The sequence below is a fragment of the Parasteatoda tepidariorum genome, chromosome 6, assembly GCF_982258835.1.
Source record: "Parasteatoda tepidariorum strain Cologne lab strain chromosome 6, Ptep-v5.0, whole genome shotgun sequence".
Taxonomy (NCBI): domain Eukaryota; kingdom Metazoa; phylum Arthropoda; class Arachnida; order Araneae; family Theridiidae; genus Parasteatoda; species Parasteatoda tepidariorum.
The window spans coordinates 75,287,941-75,310,197 of NC_141760.1; the positions used below are offsets into that span (position 1 = coordinate 75,287,941).

The following is a 22,257-nucleotide window of genomic DNA, read 5'->3' on the forward strand; positions in this document are numbered from 1 at the left end:
ATTTTCTTATTGAAAAATTAGTCAAGCACAAAAAATTTCATCAATTTTTATGATTTTCTTAATGTATTTTATCAAGAATAAAAACTTGTGAAATTTTCAGTTATTACGACTTCTACATCTATTTAAACGAAGTCAATTTAAGTTACAAAAAAATTTATACAATCGGTAGAAAATTTTTGTTATTAAATTAAAAACAAAGAGAACTTTATTTCCCCCCTCTATTTTAAAACTTAGTTCCTAATTATTCATGGTATGACATTCACCATACAAACTGGGAGGGGGTTAGTCTCACCCACCCTCATTTTTGAAGTTCATTCATTTATTCAACAAAAAAAATTATATTTTTTGCAACAGGGGTAGAAGACTCTTTAAGAATTATGCGTCAATAGGGAACAAAAACACCTAGTGATTACAGATTATTTTGCGTATTATCCTACCTAATTAAAATACAAGTATTTACTCTTATTTAATTTAGATCAGTAAATTGAATAATCACTTGATAATTAGTACCCTTTCATTTCCTGCCTGTTGTCTCAACTTTAACCATGTTTTCCCAGATGTTACTTGAGCAATAAGCAGGCCCAATTTTCCTTTAGTTCATTGTACTTGGAGTATACTTTCATTCAAAGACTAAATAATGCTATTATAAGTTGGTACTTTTTATAGGATAGATCTTGGATATAGTTCAAACTAAAATAAAAATATCAAGAATAGAGATAAAAGAAATGTTTATGCTTATTTTATATTTTCATACATTTATTCAACATTTATTCAACATATATTGAGCAAAAAATTATTAAATTTTGATAACAAAAAAGCAGGAAAAAAATTGTTTGAAAGCAAACAAAAAAGTGGTCATCTCTTAATGTCGGAATGAGATGAGCGTTTAATACAGCAATGGAAAAAGTTAATTTAATTTACAGAAAATAACACATTTCATACAGTTGATATGAAAAACTTAAAATAGGCTGTAAGGAATAAATTTTATCTTGAAAACAAGTAAAAATAAATCTAGCAAATAAAATTTAATGAGCAGATTTAATCAATCACTTTAAAAAAATCACATTTTGGGCAAAGGGTTTTAAAACTTAAACATTTTGCGTGGAGTCATCTCATACATTTCATCCAGCCATCGTTTTTCATATTTTCTAGTGTTTCTAACATGCCTCTTATTTTTTTAAACCAAGATTTACCGCAGTCGCCTCAGACCAGATTAATAGTAAAATAGAATTTTTTTTTTTTACGTTCAGTTAGATTCTATATATTTTTTTAATATAATGTGAAAGATACACCTTCTCTTGGTTCTTTTTTCAGTATTGCTGTTGTTCGCATCCAAGTAAATGGTCTTGAACTTGATGCATCGGCTCAAGTATGGTGACATATTTTTACCGAAGTGTTTTTCCACGCTGAATCAAATAAAGACTCAATAAAATTTGTAAAACTATTAGCAGTTGTTCAAAAGTTACAAAATGTTTCATTGATAAAAAGTACTGTTTTGTACTTATGCATATTGACTTGTTTGTCACCACTAAATACGTGAATCAATATATTTGATTATACGTATTTTCTTTCTCTAAATAGACAGAGATCAAAACTAAATTAATGGAATTAATAAATTTGATGTTTTACGTGTTGAAATGATTTAATTTATAAAAAGGCCTTGACTTACACCTACTTCCGATTCTACATTTCTTTCTAGGTAACTAAAATGAATAGTACAAGTACTTTTAGTAATTATATAGCAATATCAAAAGTACTTAAGTGCTTATACAGCAATGTCAAATATATAAATAGGTACAAATCAAAATTAATGCAGTTTAAAATAAAACTACTTCCAAACTATGCGTCTTACAGGTTAAAATCTTATTCGGCTTCAGCAATTCGATATATCGAAAAGGGAATATGTTCAAAATAAGATATTAAATATTCCTGAAACTGTTAACAATAAAGTGATCTTGATTTCTTTTGAATTCGTTTTATCTGATTCAATTAATTCTAAAAAAATTCACAGTATTTAAAACTATTTTCATCTGCACAGCAATGTATTTAATCACAAAGGCTTTTATAGCTTCTGATCTATTAGTTGCATCGACGTGGATGATATTTTATTCGATTAAGTGTAAAATAATATTTCGGAACAACATGGCTTTTTTCTAGATTGCAAAGTGTAAGATTTTGATACCAGCTCTTATTGGGAGAAGGAAAAGTTTATTAAATTCATTTCATTAGTTTAGGAGGCATGGCCTGAAGTTATATTAAAATCGTCTCCTTGCCTGAACTATTGGGGTTTGGCTACTCATTTTGCGTGTCAAGAATCCTAATTCATAGAAAACATTTTGCACAGAGAAGATAAGCACTTTCAAAGTTTAAGAGTAATTTTTTGTTTTTTAACAAGAAAAATTTCAAATTCATAAAATGTTTTGTGGGACATGACCTATACTGTAATGTATATACTGCGAAACTATTGAAAGTCTGAGTTTTGATGTTTCATACTCTTAAAGTTAAAAAGGCTCCTTCAAAAATTTCGCATTTTATAAACCCTTCCTGTAAAGAGATAAGGTTCTCGATTTCAATAAATGATATGTATGCTTTTTTCTCGATTTCCATGTGCATTATTAATAATTATTAATACATTTTTTGAGAGCATTGATTTTATAAACTTTATTATTGATTATTAACAGATTTCCCTGATATTTACAAATTACGAAATTATTTATGCAACAATTTAATTTTCACACATAGTTGCGATTGAAAATACAAATTCAAATATGATCCTAATATTCAAAAACATATTTTTAATAAAATAATAGTTTAAATGTATGAAAACGAATAATTTAATTAAGACTGTATTGATAAAAAAATAACTTGAAACTATAATGAAAACTTTTAACAGCAAAAAAACTGAAAATTCCCTGAAATTTTTTATAAAATGTTGATGAAAATCACTATAATTAAGAAAAATTATATTGCATGTAAACTAAACGAAATAACTAAAATTAAAGGAAATAATCATTAAAATCATTAAGTTATAATAAAATAATATATAAAAAATATGGTTTTATAAATAGCATAAGAGTGATAAGTATAGAATTATTTGGTAAAATTACTAAACTTTTTCTGAAATTATTAATTTTTATTCAAGTCAAAATTCGCGCTTAGATGTTTTAAAGAATACAACTTAAAAAGATAAATTGTAATTTTAAAAACTTATAAGGGAGCTAACACTACACTTACTTATGCCAACTGGTATAATTTGAGTATCGTAAATTAAAATGAATTGTTATCGTATATTAAATTGAAAAATTAAAATGCGCATAAATTAAACTAAAAATGTAAACTAACATTAAAACTATTGAGAACTATTGTCAAAACTATTGTCAAATTTAAGAAATTCTATTTGCGATATGCAGGTTACCTTAGAATGTATCGAAAACTGGAATACATTTTCTGATAAACTTTTATTTGTATGCAGAAGTTGTTTTTCGTATTTTTAACATACTTTTGATGCAGAACATCACTAAAGGTACAAGAAAATTGAAGTTTGTCTTTTATTTTCATCAATTTACAGAAAAAACCATTAAAGGAACGCTTGTTCCTTCACTGGTTTTTCATCGCCTGGGGGATCCAGTGAATAAACAACCCCTTATGTCAGTACTTTGTTATGCTATGATGCTTAAAAAAACAATAAAACGTAACTCCAATAACTAAATTTTGAATTCTCTTTTTCACAGTGAGAAAAATAAAACTATTGCATGCAATTAATTCCACTACAAACGTATAAATGCAAGCACTCACCTTATAATTTTTTCAAACAGACAAGGTGTTGCAGAGATAATAAAAAATTCAAAATTTTTTCCAGATAAGTCTATTTGACCAGGTAATTCAAAACATTGCTAGATGACTTCCTATTGTTTGGCAGTAAGCTACTGTTACCAATCAATCTAAAGAAAAACTTTCAAATTCTTGTTTTTAATCAATATATATGAAATGTTCCTTCACTGGTTGGTTTACCCTATATAAGCTTTACTCTATAGTGAGAAAATAACTGGAAGAAAAGAATTATTATTATTTTTTTTTTGAAAGGGAAACTTTTAAACGAGATATAAGATGAAATATTCTTAAAAATTATAAAATCAGTTTAAAAAAACTGTTTTTCGATGGCTTCGCTCGAAAAATTAAAATATAAAGTACTTAGTGTAGCTTTTCAATTTGTGAGAATCGAGATCTCTCAGTTAATTCTGATAAAATGTTCATTTAAAATAAATTTTATCTTTAAATGAGTTGCAAGAATTCCTTATTATTTTCTTAAAGAGAGAAAAGTTGGGGATTTATTTCGTATTGTTATTATTAATCATAAAACTCCAACTTTTCATCCGCTTTTCTTTTAAAAGTTAGTAAGAAATTTTTGTAACATATATTAAGATAAAAATTTATATAAAATGAACATGATGTTTGATAAAATGACTGCGACTATATCAACTCAATTCTTATATTACACTCAGTATTTTGATTTTTGTTTTTGCTGGCAAAACCATAGAAGAGTTGTTTTGTAAAATTTAATCTTACTCTTAAGCAATTACTTGGAGGAAATTGTTTTTAAATTTTATTTATAAAACACTGAGTATGACTTTTATACATAATAATGCATTTAAACATGCCCTAATCAAAAGATCGAAGATCTTTTTGAAAATGTTGAACATTTAAGGGGATCAAGGGAAAGCAGAGCTTTCTTTCGAGAAATAAACTTGGGTCGCAAGGAATTCAAGCCAAGAACAAACTCTTGCAGAAGCAGGGAAGGAACGATCTTAAGCGATAGAGAAGAGGTGCTGAACAGATGGAATGAACACTTTGACCATCTGTTGAATGGTGATGAGGAAGAAGACGAGATAGCAATAGACAATTTACAGATGCATAACCAAGAAATGGTTACACCTCCAACGTTGGAAGAGGTCATCATGGGAATTGACAAATTAAAAAACAATAAAGCTCCTGGCCCTGACACCATACCATCTGAATTAATAAAAGGTGGGGGAATGGAGGTTGCGAAGAAAATATATGATCTATTACTAATTATATGGGAACGGGAAGTAATCCCAGAGGATTGGAAAATTAGTTTGACTTGTGTAATTCATAAAAAGGGAGATGTTCTTGAATGCTCAAACTATCGAGGAATTAACTTACTTTGCACGAGCTATAAGGTATTCTCAAATATTTTATTCAATAGACTTACTATGTTTTCAGAGGGAATAATAGGAGAGTATCAAAGTGGTTTTAGAAGGGGAAGATCAACTACTGAGCAAATTTTTACCATTCGGCAGATATTGGAGAAAACGAGAGAATTTGGAATTGATTTGCACAACCTGTTCATTGACTTTAAAACCGCCTATGATAGTATTAACAGAAAAGCTCTGATCATGGCAATGAGAGAATTTAAAATACCAGAAAAATTGGTGAGATTGATTAACCTAACACTAAGTGCAACTAAAATCATGGTAAAAATTCAGAATTGTTTATCAGAGCCATTAGAAATAAAAAATGGTGTGCGACAGGGAGATTCTTTAGCCTGTCTCCTCTTTAATCTAGCATTAGAAAAGGTAATAAGAGATTCAAAAATCAATAACAGAGGAACTATATTTAATAAGTCAATACAATTGTTGGCTTTTGCTGACGATATAGGAATTATTGCTCGAACACCAAGAGCACTTGAAGAGGCCTTTATTTCTTTAGAGAAAGAGGCCCTGAAGATGGGTCTAAAAATAAATGAAAATAAAACTAAATATATGCCTTGTACTAAAACAGCCCACAGGAGTACCCATCTAAAAATTGGGGGACATTCATTCGAGGTAGTGGACAGCTTCACGTATTTAGGCTCTGAAATAAATAACAGGAACGATGTAACTGCAGAAATACGAAAGAGAATCACAGCAGCAAATAGGTGCCTTTATGGATTAAGAAAGTTTTTAAGATCAAATGTAATCAAGAGAAAAACAAAGCTGTTATTATTTAAAGGCCTCATTAGGTCAGTTTTAACATATGCTTGTGAAACATGGACATTGACTCGTGCAGATGAAGAAATGCTGAGCATACTTGAGAGAAAGATTTTACGGTGCATTTTTGGAGGAATTAATAAAAACGGTCAGTGGTTAAGAAGATCAAATTTAGAACTCTATCGATCATAGAATGGACCAGACATCATAAGATTCATTAAGGTCCAAAAGATAAAATGGGCAGGCCACTTAGTAAGAATGGAAGAAGACCGTATTGTGAAAAAGATTTTTGATGCCCGGCCGACAGGAACACGTAGAAGGGCAGGCCAAATCTCAGATGGCTAGATACCCTGGAGAAAGATTTATCTATATTAAAAATAAAGAATTGGAAGTCCATTGCCAAAAGAAGGACAGCTTGGAAAAAACTACTGGAGAAGGCCAAGGCCCATCCTGGGCTGTCGAGCCAGTGAGGAAGGAATCAAAATTTTTTTATTCACAATAAATCAATTAAACAAAAACAGTAATAATAATAGGAAAAGTTCATCAATTCTTTTATTCCAGAATTTATAATTCAGCATCATTTGTAAAATTTAATAACACATAACGATAATAAAAATGTAATGAAAAATGCAAGATTATCAGCAAAGGCATCATATTTTAGTTGTAATTTATTTCTCTGCATAACTTGATGTAATATATTCTTATATATTAATGTGGGTCGGGCTAATCGCCAAGATAATGTTTGATTTTTATAAATTGCACCTCTCACATGTCAAATAGAAGAGAGACCTACCTAGAAGTGCAATCCGCATGCTGTTAGCAGTGTGGGGGGGGTATAATTGAGGCAATTAGGAAGCACAGTAAAGAGAGGTAGCAAAGAGGGATACAATTCTCTTCATACACTCCAATGTATAACTAACTACCAGCAAGATTTGATTAATTCTTAAACTATACTCCTAACACCTGTTCAGAGCAACAAATAAACAAGAAGTCCCTACTGAAGAGACCACCTATCGAATTCTTATCTTCTAAACTGAAAATTTCATTCTAGTTGGTGAAACATTTCTTAAAAATAAATAGATTTTTTTTTTCATTTCAGTACCTCTTTTTCATGCAATTAGCCGAGGACTGGAAACAACAAATATTCATTTAAACGAGGAAGTTTAACATTAGTGTCATATAAAATTGCTTAGTTTCTTTAAATTTTTTTTCCATATAAGCGGGTTATTCGATTATCTGATGTGCTATTAATTAAGTAGGGATGACTCTGTATATGTGTATACAGTTTTTGGATGATTTATTTTTCATTGGTTTCAATAGCTAAAAAAACTAACTATTCCATTTAAACATTAAATTTTCCCATAAAAATCAATCTAAAATCAATCAAATTATGTTAACAAAAATAATCTTTCAATACTCATTTTCAACCCTTAAAACAGGGAGAAAGTATTTTCAAACTGTAAAATATAGTTCCAATAGCTTAATTCGAAAGTTAAAAGCCAGTAATATTCTTTATTCTTTTTGAAAACTTCACCTTATCTTCGGGACTAATTAAACGATTCAAAAATTCAAGAGCATAATGGTTAAAAAAATATTTTTTTAAAAATAATTACAGGTAATATGAGATTAATTGCTTTCTTCATAGTTTTTTTTAAATGAGAGGTACATAAAGTTTTCACAATAATTTAAGGAATGTTATCTCAGACGACAAAATCTAAAATTTTTGAAAAAAAATTTGTATTTACAAAAACTTTATGGAAATTTTCGCTATTGTCATTTAAAGAAGCATAGTTTTTGAAATGAGAAAAACGTGAATGCCTTACAAATTAAAATATGATTAAAATTGGAAAAATTAAGTTATAAAAATTATAAATAAATAAATTAAAAAAATATTTTGCACTCAGTAATTTTTAAATAAAGGATTTTTATAATTGAGTGAAATATTTTTTAAATTTTATTTTTTTCTGAAGGTGTGATGAAACACTCAAAAAGGTAGTCCCCCATATTTTGAAGGGTACTCTCACAATATCTGAGAGAAAAAACACAGAATTAAAAAATATATTTCTAGAAAATAGGAGATTGTGTAAAAATTTAATTAAGCATACCTTTAATACTAGAGTTTCTGAATGACTAATAAAAATGCTAATAAAAAATAAAAGACAGTCGAACTCCGTTAAAATGAACTGTCTGAGAACCCTAGTGATAAGTTCACTATAAACGATGGTTCACTATTTTCAATTTCTGAAAAACTATTTTTAGCACATAATGGAAATAGTGATTACGATAGTACATAATTGTTCCAATAAAGTTTTAATTGATTAATTGAATTAAGAATAAAAAGTAAAATGATTAATTTCTAAGTCCTACGGAAGAAATTAGTGATTTCTGACGCACTACGATTCGATGTGAAGCACAGTTCAACAATTTCCGTAAAAATGCTAATAAAAAATAAAAGACAGTCGAACTCCGTTAAAATGAACTGTCTGAGGATCCTAGTGATAAGTTCACTATAAACGATGGTTCAGTAATTTCAATTTCTGAAAAATTATTTTTAGCACATAATGAAAATAGTGATTACGATAGCACATAATTGTTTCAATAAAGTTTTAATTGATTAATTGAATTAAGAATAAAAAGTAAAATGATTAATTTCTAAGTCCTACGGAAGAAATTAGTGATTTCTGACGCACTACGATTCGATGTGAAGCACAGTTCAACAATTTCCGTATCAACAATTAATACAGAATACAGTGTTTTTTGATCCCCATTTTCTGTTGTAAGAAAATCTCATTCCTGAGATAAATTGGTGAAATGTCTTGCGCTTCATCAGCATTAAAAATTTGACACTGCTTAAAGAAATGCCTCCACTTAAAATCATAAATGTAAAAAAAAAGGAGGGAAAAATAAAGGCTGAAAAATTCACTATAATTGAACTACTTATTTTTAGCTGTCCACTATAAGCGTATAAAATAACGGTAGTTGAATGAAATAAGAAGGACCACTAAAAAGCTAATTACAATCGAGTGTTCACTATATTACAGGTTTATTATAGTGGAGTTGCTTTGTATAAAAAATATTCACTGAAAATATAGCACATTACAACTGTTATTTCAGCATGATCGCTATTATTTCAATCAAGGAATGTGTGAATAAGCAATCAAAGAATGTGTGAATACAATGAATAAGCGAAAATGTATATTACCCTAAATAACTGGTTTTAATTATTGAATTTTCAAGAATTGAGTACCAATAGTAACGTAAGGTTTCGTAACGTAAAGTTTCTAAGATTAAGAGGACATTTAAAGGTATGAATTTATTATTTTCTAATCAGTAAATAAACATAGTAAACGTAAAATTTCTCAATAAACGTAACTTTTTTCGATGGATTTAGATTTTCGGTCATTAATTTAAAAAATTTAGTCGCACGCGTTGGCCCTTTAATATTAATTTTAGTTTTTGCATATTTCGTTATACCAGGGGAAAGTTTTTAGCGCATCAATAAGTTTTCGTCCACATTTTTAAAATTTATAAATTCAAAGATTTGTTAATTCAATTACTATGTACTATTCTTTAGTCATATAGTTTAAACCCTATATTGTTTCAATTTCTATTTGTAAAATTTCACAATAACTGATGGAACTTCCATTTTAGCAAAATTGATGTAATAAGCGAATACTTAAATTAGTACAGCATTGAAAATACCAATAAACTGTATTTTTCTTTTGCAAGTAGGAAGATTGTACTTTTTGGGAGGTAGTTGTGATCGATGTTATTCCCGCATGTATGTAATAAAGTACCAACATTTAAGAATAAATTAATTTAAGGAAATTGAATTTAAGGTTGAACGAAATTTTTATTTGAATTTTCTTTATCGATATCAGAAATAAATAAAAATATCTTTCATTTTGCCCTTTTTTTATACAATACAACATATAAAAAACAGCGTTTTAAAAAAATATGCCGTAATCGTTATATAATGAGCTTTCACTGTACTCTTTTGATTCACTTTCTAGCTAATTCAATAGTGAGCTAATTTTCAAAATCCCGCTAATGATTTAAATATATATTGCTTTTAGGTATAATAAAACTGGCATAAAATAAGTTGAACTCAAATTTCATATTCCGAAAAAAAAATTTACTTTAAAAATGGACAGGACATTTTTCTTTACTCTGATGGATAAGGAAAGTGATGCTTCACAATTCTTGATTGAGAAAATTATGTATTTTACAATCCTTTGTCCATGAACCCATCTTTACAACTTTTGTCTGAAAAAGATGATTTGAGTCAGTCTGGGGGGTTATTACTAAATACATTTTTCACATTTATGAATCTGGAAGCAGCCTTTTGTACTTTTAATATAAATGGAAAGTGTGTTTGGCCTTAGGTATGATAAGAGGTGTGACAATAACAATGATTCATAACAATGTAGCGAAGTATGTTATCTCAAACAATCTTCTACCTTATGGGGGTGGTCGTCAATTCGCAGGTGTTGTTCTGAGAAATTTTTATTTAAATTAACTCATTTCTGAGAAAATAAAAGATATTCTTGAGGAGACTGAAGCAGAAGTGATTGAATTTCCCTCCTTACATTGAATTCCTTTATCAGATGAGCAATTTTAAGAACGAGACAATCGCTATTTTTTGAGTGGAACTTCTTAAATGTGTTGTAAAACTCAAGGACTTTTGAAAAGGAAAATCTTATCTTTTATATGAGGTTTAATAATTTCTTCAATTTACTACTGGACCTCATTTGACACTTTCTATAGCTTATCTCATCTTTCGACCGCACTCCCACCGAAACTTCCTATAACATATTTTAAACGCTATAGCGACCCATATTTTTGTGGTCAAAAATCTAAATAGAATTTAAAAAAAGCGAGGTTATTTAAAGAAAGTTAACTTTGTGTTAGATTTCACAACTTAACTATTTTTTTTGCGCTAATTAATCAACTTAGTCAAAGTCAGAGTACAAAACCTCCAAGTTATAATGCGTGAAAATCTGACAAATGCATAAAAAATATTTAGAATGCTTTTTTTTCATGTTCACTGCATGAAACCTGGTACATTTTTAATAATGTTTCTGTTTTATTATGCATGCTTAGTCAAATATTGCAAAATTAAGCTAAATTGTTTCAATGATATAGTTGCTAGGGTAAAATTTTCGGAATTGTATATTTTATTTGAATCATTTGTAGCCTAAAGTATTATCTACAAAGTTATTTTCGTGGCGGAAATGGAATGCGCCGATAAAAGAAGAAAATTGGAAGAGAATAAAAAAAATAAATGAAAAATTTTACTTTGCCGTAAGCATTTTCAAAATTTTACATTATTTTTTCCATAAAATCCTCGTTTTCAGTGCAAAGAAAAAAAATGAAGAAAACTAAAATAAACTTCAAAATTAAAAATAATTAAAAATGCATTTAAATTACTTTAAAGATATTACTAAAAATTGTTAGTCTCCTTAGTATCTGATATTATCTATATAAGTTTAGATATTGAAACAAATTTTAAAGCAGGAAAAAGTAATAAAAAAATATAATATATGTGTGCCTGGAAGACAGCACTTCTTCAGGGGACACACTGTCTACAAACACGCATGAGCCTTTCTGTTGTCAGTGGAAAAACCTAAACTGACACTGCCCCTATCCATATAAGCTATCTTAGAAAATTACAAATTGCATTAAGAAAAAAAGAAGATCATTTTCAATAAGACGGAGAATAATATCAAATCAAAGGTGATTTAAGATTTTATTCGCAAAAATTATATCTCTTAAACACAAATATTAATGTTGGAGATGAACTTTTAGATAGTACATTTGAAGACTTTTTTTGAAGGTTTATATAATTTATAAATTGCTTCAATGGAACAATCCGCAACTTGATTTTATTTTTGCACAAATATTCAATGCTACTTAATTGAATTCTAATGATAACTGCTTTTTTTTTAAATATTTGAAACAAATATTGAAATTTTAAAGGATTGTGACAAAATTCTGTAATGTTTTTTGAGCTTTTTTGTACTTTTCCTTTGGCATAATTATCCCCAAAGATATGTCATTCTTGCAAAAAGTAAATATCATTGATAAGAGCTTCAAAGTATATAATACCCTGAATGATTTCTTATAGTTTGTATGTTGCATGCAAAGAACTGTGCGTGTGTGTGGGGGGGGGGGGTTATGACTTGACACGAATGACAATAGTTATGATTCAGTGTCCAGGTTTGACCAATGGGAGGTATCTATCTATTGTTGCAGCAAAAGTACATAACTGTTACTTTAAAATTGTAGTCTTCATTTCGGTGCTGTACGTTGAGTTAGTGATTTAGTTCTTTGAGTTAGTGATTTGCAGAAAAGTGTAGTTACTTTACTTGGTGCAAAATTGGTGTAGTGAATTTTTTAAGATTTCGATTGAAGATTTTGTGGAAAACGCATTAACGCAGGATCATTAACGATGTCTTTGCTCAAGGATATTAAGTAAGGTTTTTCGTTATTTTTTACTGATTTATTTATTGATTAATTAAGGCTTTATTAATCATTGATTAGTTTGCTTATTGATAAAATAAGGCGTTCTAATTAGAAAAAAAAATGTTTCTTACGGTTCATCTGCGTCTGAATAAGTTTAAGTATTTGAAATTTTCTAGTATTTGAAATTGTTGAATATATTTGAAAATAAACTAGGAAAGTAAATATGACTTAATGTAATTTTAATTTAATGTAAGATTTATTTGATTTCATAATTTGTTTTTGAACTCCTCCAAAAGTTTTTCTAAGTTTAATTCAGTTTATGGATGAAATGGTTTTTGGTATCTAAAGTATTTTATTTGTTTTATAAATTATTTTAATTTGTGGTATCAGGAATTAATTGATTCTGCATTGAAATGTCAGAAATTACATTTAATATCTGATTTCTCCCGCTCTTCCAATTAATACTAATTTGTTTTTGTTCTACTGAAAGTGGTTTTTATATAAACTTAATTAAGTTTATTGATGATGTGGAATTCATTATTTAAAATATTTTTTAATGAATTTTATTCTGTGGTCTCAGGAATCAGTTGATTCTGCAACGAAGCCCCAGTAATTACTCTCTAAATATCTCAGTTTTTCTTAGCTGTCTTTTTTAATACCTTTTCTTGCGAAGTAAATGCGATATAATGTAATTTTGAGTAAATAATATAAAATTTAGTTGATTAAATTATTTATTTTTGACCTAACAAACAGGTTTTAAAGAAATTTTATTTAACTAAGTTGATTGCTGAAATGGATTTTATTATTTAAAGTACTTATTAATTTATTTTACAAAATATTTTATTCTGTGGTATCAGGAATCAGTTCATCCTGTATTGGAGAGACAGGAATTGCTCTAAATGTCTCAGTTCTTTCTCTCTCCTTTTTAATACTTTTTTTAGCAAAATAAATGTGGCATAATGCAATTTAATTTTAATGTGAGGGTTTTTTGATTTTAACTAATGTAATTTTAACTTAATGTCAGATTTATTTGATGAAATCATTCGTCATTAATGCTCCCCGAAGAATTTTTCATTTAAATTTCATAATTAAAATGATTATGAATGACAATTGTTTTGAATAGAGAACATTATTATTTTATTAAGAAGTTTTTTATACTGCAATTTCTGTATTCTTTTGCACTTAGGCTATTTAAATGAAAATTGTCTGCCAGAGAAGGAATTACCTATTCAAATTTAGATTTTCCTATTTTGTTTTTCCTAATGAAGGGAAAGAAATATATTACATCTATTGATATAGATTAGAGGAAAATTAAGTCATTTTTAATATTTTGGAGGAGTAAATTAGTGCGTGATTTTTTTTCTCTTTAATATGAATTTTGTTAAAGAATTTAAGGCGATTTTTTGTTAAGAAATTTATTTTTTTCTCTGGCTATAATTGTATAAAATAACATAGTTTTGTCACAGTCCTCCTTTGTAGGTACTCCTGTAGTTGCTGCACTGCGCGCTTTGACTACTTTTTATTTGGTTTAGTACTTATTTCAGGAAAATGGTTCACAGTTACTAACTTTTTATTTAAAATATGTGGTGATGTTAAAATTTTGTCAAATATCTTTTTAGGAATAAAATTTCTTCATTTTACTTGCGAAAATGGATGTAAGAAAAAGTGGTTACATTGCGTTCAAAAAATATAGTTTCTTTACTTTAGAAAATTAATGGGTTAAAAGCTTATCAAAATGAATCTTTTTTACAAATTTATCTTTTTTTTAAAAAAAAAGTAATTTTTAATCAGTGACATTAAGATATAGAAGGGGATTTAAGCCCTTTGATCATTTATTTAGCTGCTTATGAATAGAAATTTTTGATCCAATTACGTCAGAAAATATTAACTTACGTCAAATTTAATTAGATTTTTTTTGTAATTGATAATGAAAAATTAACTAATATAATGTGTGATTTTAATTTTAAAAAATAAAATTTTCAATCTTAGTTATTTTCCAAAATTCAGTTATAATGTAAAGAAATTTCCAAGAAAATATGCTGGTGTAAAAGAGATGTAAAATATATACAGATATAGCCACTAATTTACTGATATATCACGTACTACAAGAATAGCCCTATGTATGTCCTTGGGCTATTTCACAGCCCAAGAACAATACTGTAGTGAAGGAAAAGGTTATCTTCACGGATGGGGTTTACTGATTTTGTGACGATATTATCGTTTGTCGATATTTATTGCGCGCTTATACTTTTTGATATTCATCGTGTGTTGAGATTTTTCGCATATTCTAAATATCGTTAGAATATATTTTAAATATCGTTAGAATATATTTTAAATATCGTTAGAATATATTTTAAATATCGTTAGAATATATTTTAAATATCGTTAGAATATATTTTAAATATCGTTAGAATATATTTTAAATATCGTTTTCGCTATAAATTAAAATTATCGATGTTTCACAATATATTGATACACGAAATGTTAGCTCCGAATTTGGCTGTAAATAATAAGTGAGTCCTAAGTTGAAAGATTTATCGTACACTGTAAAGATTAACTTTACAGAACAAGCATTTATTTTTAACAGGACAAAAAACTGTTTAAGAAACTGTTTCTATTTTCAACTGTTATCCGCTCACTGTAAAAACTTCCTGTTGTTTTTGCATACATTCTCTGTATATTTGCAAAGCAGTTTTTCGCACTGTATAATTACTCTTTCTTTTTCAAATCATTTTACGATTAAGTATAGAAAGTAATAGAGAGGTATCGAAAAATACTTGCTCTTATTTTTCAGGAAATATTTAATGATATTAACATCGTATAAATAACACTGCGATCCAATTTTATTTTTAAATCGATACTTTAACTAAATATTTCCTTAATATAAAATTTTTTGGCACATTAAGTTACCATACATTTTTATTCTGGTAGGCCTCTATAGTTTAAACTTTTTTACACTTAAACTAGTTATTGAAATAATATATAAGATGAAAACAGTTTAAGATTTTCTTCATATTGAGACGCCTAGAGCTCCGGTAGCATAGAGGACCATTTGAGATGACCCAGGTTCGTATCTCAGCGTCGCGGAGAATGGTCGTACGAATGCTGCTCTTGGAATGCACTGACCAGAATGCAGGAATACATTTTTCGTATACGATTTTCAGAAATAACAATACTTATCTGGTGAAAAAACAAGCACCCGTTTTCTTGAAGGAAAAAAAAAACAGTATTTTTACGAGAAATAAACAGTTTTATGCTGATACTTGAGCTGACAGTATTTTCTGCAAATTTAAAAAAAAAACAAGTACCGGTAAAAAAACAAGTACCCGTTTTTTTGAAGGAAATTTTTTTTTCTTCATGTTCCTCAAAAAATTATCTTATTCGCTGTTACGTTGATACGGATAATCAAATTATCTTATTACTTTAGAAGTGTTTAGATCCTATAATTTCTCCTACATGTAAATGAAGTTCAAAGGATTGAGGGACAGACAATATATTATAAACCGAAAATCATGTTTTTAATCATTCTGTGCCAAAAAATATAGCAATAGATTTGTAATTTGTGACAGTTATTTCGGTTTACTATAATTACCCAAAATTTCGTAAGCCTGACTCAAATATTTATGGAGATATTGTCATTTTTATAAAAAATTGCTCTATGACTTTAAAATTATTAAGTAAAATTGGGGAAGACTCCTGATCCTTTTGGGCTTTATTTTAAAAAGTACAAAAGCTACTTAGAAAACTGCTTGGAACTTTTTACGTTTTTAAGATATTCAAGTAAGACTTTTGATTAGTTGCCAAATAAGATTCACTACGAAATTGTGAAAAAAGAATGTAAAATTTTTCTCGCTCATGTGCAGTACAAAAGAAAAACAACTTTAATTACTCATATCTTGTGCAGTTTTAAGCGAATTTTTCTCAAATTTTAAAGCAAGCATTTTGTAATTAATTTTAATTTTCTATAAATATTTTGATTAATTTTATTGAAGTTATAGGAAAACAGCGTAAGACAAAAAAACAAATTTTTATAATAACTATATATCTGTAAATAGGATTACTAAATTTTGTGCAACCATTGTATATAAGAACTAAAATATTTCAAAAAATACAAATCTATTGTTACATTGTTTGGTATAGGGTGTTCAAAAGCAATTTTTCCCATTGTTTTCGCCATTGTCAGTCCCTCAAGCCTAAAAAAAGCTTTAAAGTTTATTGATATGTATGAGAAATCATATGATTTACACACTTCTAAAGTTATAAAATAATTCGTTAAGTATTTTCGAAGAAATTTTAAAAAAATGTTGTGGTATAAAAGTGTTTCCATTATTTTGTCTACACCCCGTAATAATTATAGATAATTCAGATTTCATTAAATTTACTTCATGCAAAGTATAATTAGTAAATGAATTTATGGATAAATTTTTTTTACCAGGACCATAGTATAGAGCTGTGAAAGATAAAACCTAGAAGATAATATCTCAATTTAGTTTATGTTGGAAAAATATTTATGACTCATAGTTGAATTTTTTAAATTGTTTTTAAAAATTCGAAATTTCTCACTAATGTGTTTAAAAGATTTATATCCATTTAACTATGCTAATAAATAGCAAATACTCCATAATCTGTATACTGTAAGAGATTTTGGATCAAATTACGGTATAAAGTACCGCCACTCATGGTGTCGTTACTTTTTACCATGAAATCCACTTTTACTGGAGCATGTTACGGAGCAAGAAATTTGATATATCGTAATTTTTGCAGTAATAATTACCGTAAAATCACTTTAATTAAATGAATATTACTGTAAGTTTTTAAGTATCTTATTTTATGGTAAATTTGGATTGCTCTGCTGATGCACGCACAGACGATGTACTTTATATCGTAATTTAATTAAAAAAATTTCTTAGTGTAGCAACCATTGTGTGCTTCATTTCTATGAACTATCATGTGCTGAATTATTTCTGTGAATTTTTTCACTTTCATACTCGCAATCATGCAATAAATCAATTTTCGAATCATGCAGTTTTTGAACCACTCCATATATGTGATTTTTTCTCTAGTGGGTTCAAGGAAAGCGTCATGTAGAATTAACTAAGCGGACACTGGAAATGCTGTGTACACTGTAAAAAATTCTGAAATGAATTATTGTAAAAATTACTGGCACCCTTAGTGCATCATTTTCGAAATCCATTTACTGTAAAATCCATTGTTACTGCAAAATTATATGTTTTTATTGTTTCTACTGCCACCTGCCAAATACCAGCAAAAGTGTTATGTGAAACCAACCAAGGCATATGGTGCGTTTTCCTGTTTTCAGTGGCACCATCTATTTCAAGGAACACGACTTCAACCCCACACTTCCGTCACAGCCCGTGTTAAAGGATGAACCAATTCATACATCCACAGATCGTAATTTTGACCTAAATCCGAAAGTGATTAGTTAGAGTCCAGAGTAACTGATTTGTTTTTGGAACTTGGAGGTTTTAGTGATCTGACAGTGCACCAGTCGTCATTTACTATGCACGGGGAGTCCTCGCTAGTCTGGGATAGAGCTCACTGCTTCTCGGACATGGTTCCAACGCCCTACCAAACCAGCAGACTATTTCACCTCTTCTAAAATTTTATGCATGAGTTTATAGAATCACTTTAATTTAACAGAATTATTTATTTAATTGTGGTGATTTACTGATTTTACAGTAAGTATTATTACAAAATTTGCAGTATATAAATATTGTCCCGAAAAATTTTACTGTGAAGCACACCAGCACACTGAGTGCCAGTACTTTTTACCGCCATTAGTTTCGAAATTTTTTACGCCGTAATTTCATAACACCATTGCTGATTTATTGCTTTTTTAAAGAAGTGTTTTGATTTAATTGTTTATATTTTTTTTCAGAATCTCTGCACCTGTTAGACCCTTTCAACAGATGAAGAGAAAAGCGGTTGAAGATATTGCTACTAAAAACAGCAAGAGTATGAAAAGAGATCATGAAACAGAGAAACTTCAGCAAACTCCCAGGTGCCGATTTTTTCCGAAGTGCCGCATGGGTCAAAAGTGCCACTTCCAGCATCCAACCTGCAGGTATAATGCCGCATGCAGAAATCTGAAGTGCATTTACCGACACATTGGTCCCAGAAAAATAGAGCTCTTCGAGAACAAGGAGAACGAGCAACCCAACAGTTTTCGATTGTTGCTCGAGAAATTAGAGAAGCAAAAGCCTAATCCATACAAATGGGTAAAACCTAAAGATATTAGTGCAAAAAAAGATGTACCATAGACGCAAAAAATTGGGGGTTAAATAGGTATTTTAAAGAACGCGATTTTAATTAACAAATCAAATCCTCGTATCCATGTTTACACGCGATGATAGAAGAGTACTCGGTCTCTGCAATGAATGAGGGAAATGTTATTTGAGTAATGTTGTATGAATTAGATTGAAGAATATAAAAAAGCAGATGTGTATAGTAAGTTAGTTTCTTTTTTAAAGATTTCAATAAATATTTTAATTCTTATTTTTTTTGTACTGTGGTTATTTAAAAATTTATTTTGTTTCTGATGCTGCACTATTTGTTTCTGATGCTGCAAGATTTGATGCTGCACTATTTATTCATTTATCGAGAAAAGAGTTTATTAGCTAATCTTTCCTTGCTCGAGATCAACATTCTTGCCACATTTAAACACGCAGATTATTCAACCTAGTGAATTTTTGCTTGGGATATATTATATTAATTCAGAACAGTAATAATAAATTTCCCGAGTTTTACATTGAAGTTTGTTACTTATTTTAGCACTCATCAAATTAAAAAATGTCCCATAAGCAACAGTGTTATAAGTTTAAATCTGACATTTATTTAATGCTATATATTATTCCTATAAAAAGATTTTATCTGATCCCATAATTTAAGGATAGTGTTTATTTTATCTGAATTACAGTGGAAGAATGTTTTAATGTTACATATTCATTGAGAAATCAATCAAGGAGTTGATATTATGCTTTGTTGCTATTTAACAATGAATGAAATCTCAGTTTCATAATAATCCAAATCTCTTTAAGTTACTTGTTTTGAAAATTCCTTATCCAATTCACACCAAACTCTAGAGTAGGAAATTTGAGTAGTGAAAGTTGGAATTTCAATTTTTTCAAATGTTACTTCAAGGGAAAAAAAATTCCATGATTTGAGTTTTTTAATTTTTTTAAAATAAAGTATTAAAACGCAGCAATTAATATATTAATATAATTATTTTTTATAAAGAATAATGGAAGCAAGTTTTGAAATATTAATATTGCTAAAAAAACTTTAACAGTTTTATTAAATTTAACACAAAACTGACTATAAATGTTTATGAAATTTGTTGTTTGTAAATTTTGAATACTGCATTAAGTGTTCAGTACCTCTGATACATTTTGAAGTTCAACAAGTATGCAAACTCTTAAAAGGTGAGATACTTCACACAGCTATATAAAGAAGTTCTCTGGTAATTTATGGGCTAATAACACACACAAAAATGATAAAATTTAAGAAATTCTATATGCGATTTGTAGGTTACCTTATAATGTATTAAAAACTGGAATGCATTTTTTGATAAGCTTTTATTTGTATGCGGCGGCTATACGATAAATGAAAAGAAAAAACACACTATTGTTAAATTTACTTATTGAAAAATTAATCAAGCACAAAAAATTTCATCAATTTTTATGATTTTCTTAATGTATTTTATCAAGAATAAAAACTTGTGAAATTTTCAGTTATAACGACTTCTACATTCATTTTAAAGAAGTCAATTTAGGTAACAAAAAATTTTATACAATAGAGGGGGGGAATGAGGTTTCTTTTTGTTTTCAATTTAGTAACAAATATTTTCAACCGATTGTATACAATTGTATACAATTTTTGTATACAATTGTATACAATCGGTTGAAAATATTTGTTACTAAATTGAAAACAAAAAGAAACCTCATTCCCCGATCTCTATTTTAAAACTTACTTCCTAATTATTCATAGTATGACATTCACCATACAAACTGGGAGCGAGTTAGATCTCACCCACCCTCATTTTTCAAGTTCATTCATTTATTCAGCAAAAAAAAAATTATATTTATTGCAGCAGGGGTAGAAGACTCTTTAAGAATTTTGCGTCAATAGGAAACAAAAACACCTAGTGATTACAGATTATTTTGCGTATTATCCTACCTAATTAATATACAAGTATTTACTCTTATTTAAATTAGATCAAAAAATTGAATAATCACTTGATAATTAGTACCCTTCCTCATTCTGCCTGTTGTCTCAACTTTAACTATTAAACCATATTTCCCAGATGTTACTTGAGCAATAAGCAGGCCCAATTTTCCTTTTAGTTCATTGCATTTGGAGTATACTTCCATTCAAAGACTAAATAATGTACTTTTAGTACTTTTACCCTATAAAAGTACTTTTAATAGGGTAGGTCTTGGATATAGTTTTAACCGAAATAAAAAATATTAAGAATGGAGATAAAAGAAATGTTTATGCTTAGTTTAAATTCAACATATATTGAGTAAAAAATAGTGAAATATTGAGAACAAAATATCAGAAAAAAATTGTTTGAAAGCAAATTTTAAAAGTGATCATCTCTTAATGTCGCGTTGAGATGAGCGTCTAATACAGCAATGGAAAAAGTTTATTTAATTTACAGAAAATAACACATTTCATACAGTTGATATGAAAAAATTAAAATAGGCTGTAAGGAATAAATTTTATCTTGAAAACAAGTAAAAATAAATCTAGCAAATAAAATTTAATGAGCAGATCTAATCAATCACTTTAAAAAAAAATCACATTTTGAGCAAAGGGTTTTAAAACTTAAACATTTTGCGTGCAGTCATTTCACACATTTCATCCAGTCATCGTTTTTCATGTTTTCTAATGTTTCTAACATGCCTCTTATTTTTTTAAACCAAGATTTGCCCCAGTCGCCTCAGACCAGATTAATAGTAAAATAGAATTTTTTTTTTTTACGTTCAGTTAGATTCTATATATTTTTTTAATATAATGTGAAAGATACACCTTCTCTTGGTTCTTTTTTCAGTATTGCTGCTGTTTGCATCCAAGTAAATGGTCTTGAACTTGATGCGTCGGCTCAAGTATGGTGACATATTTTTACCGAAGTGTTTTTCCACGCTGAATCAAATAAAGACTCAATAAAATTTGTAAAACTATTAGCAGTTGTTCAAAAGTTACAAAATGTTTCATTGATAAAAAATACTGTTTTGTACTTATGCATATTGACTTGTTTGTCACCACTAAATACGTGAATCAATATATTTGATTATGCGTATTTTCTTTCTCTAAATAGACAGAGATCAAAACTAAATTAATGGAATTAATAAATTTGATGTTTTAAGTGTCAAAATGATTTAATTTATAAAAAGGCCTTGACTTACACCTACTTCCGATTCTACATTTCTTTCTAGGTAACTAAAATGAATAGTACAAATACTTTTAGTAATTATATAGCAATATCAAAAGCACTTAAGTGCTTATACAGCAATGTCAAATATATAAATAGGTACAAATCAAAATTAATGCAGTTAAACGAATAATATAATTAAGACTGCATTGATAAAAAAGTAACCTGAAACCATAATGAAAACTTTTAACAGCAAAAAAACTGAAAATTCCCTGAAATTTTTTATAAAATGTTGATGAAAATCACTATAATTAAGAAAAATTATATTGCACTTAAATTAAACGAAATAACTAAAATTAAAGGAAATAATCATTAAAATCATTAAGTTATAATAAAATAATATATAAAAAA

The 22,257-nt window shown here is 28.2% G+C and overlaps 2 protein-coding genes across 2 annotated transcripts in view; both read left to right on the forward strand.

Annotated features, from left to right (window-relative positions):
* LOC107447130 (uncharacterized) overlaps window positions 1-22,257 on the forward strand; it is a 68,380-nt gene that overhangs the window by 27,096 nt on the left and 19,027 nt on the right. The gene's annotated exons all lie outside the window — the stretch shown is intronic.
* LOC147808150 (uncharacterized) lies at window positions 12,161-18,950 on the forward strand. The gene is made up of 2 exons (XM_087166651.1): window positions 12,161-12,461; window positions 18,352-18,950. Exons 1-2 carry the CDS (start codon window positions 12,439-12,441, stop codon window positions 18,731-18,733), a joined length of 405 nt encoding a protein of 134 aa, XP_087022777.1. The 5' UTR covers window positions 12,161-12,438; the 3' UTR covers window positions 18,734-18,950.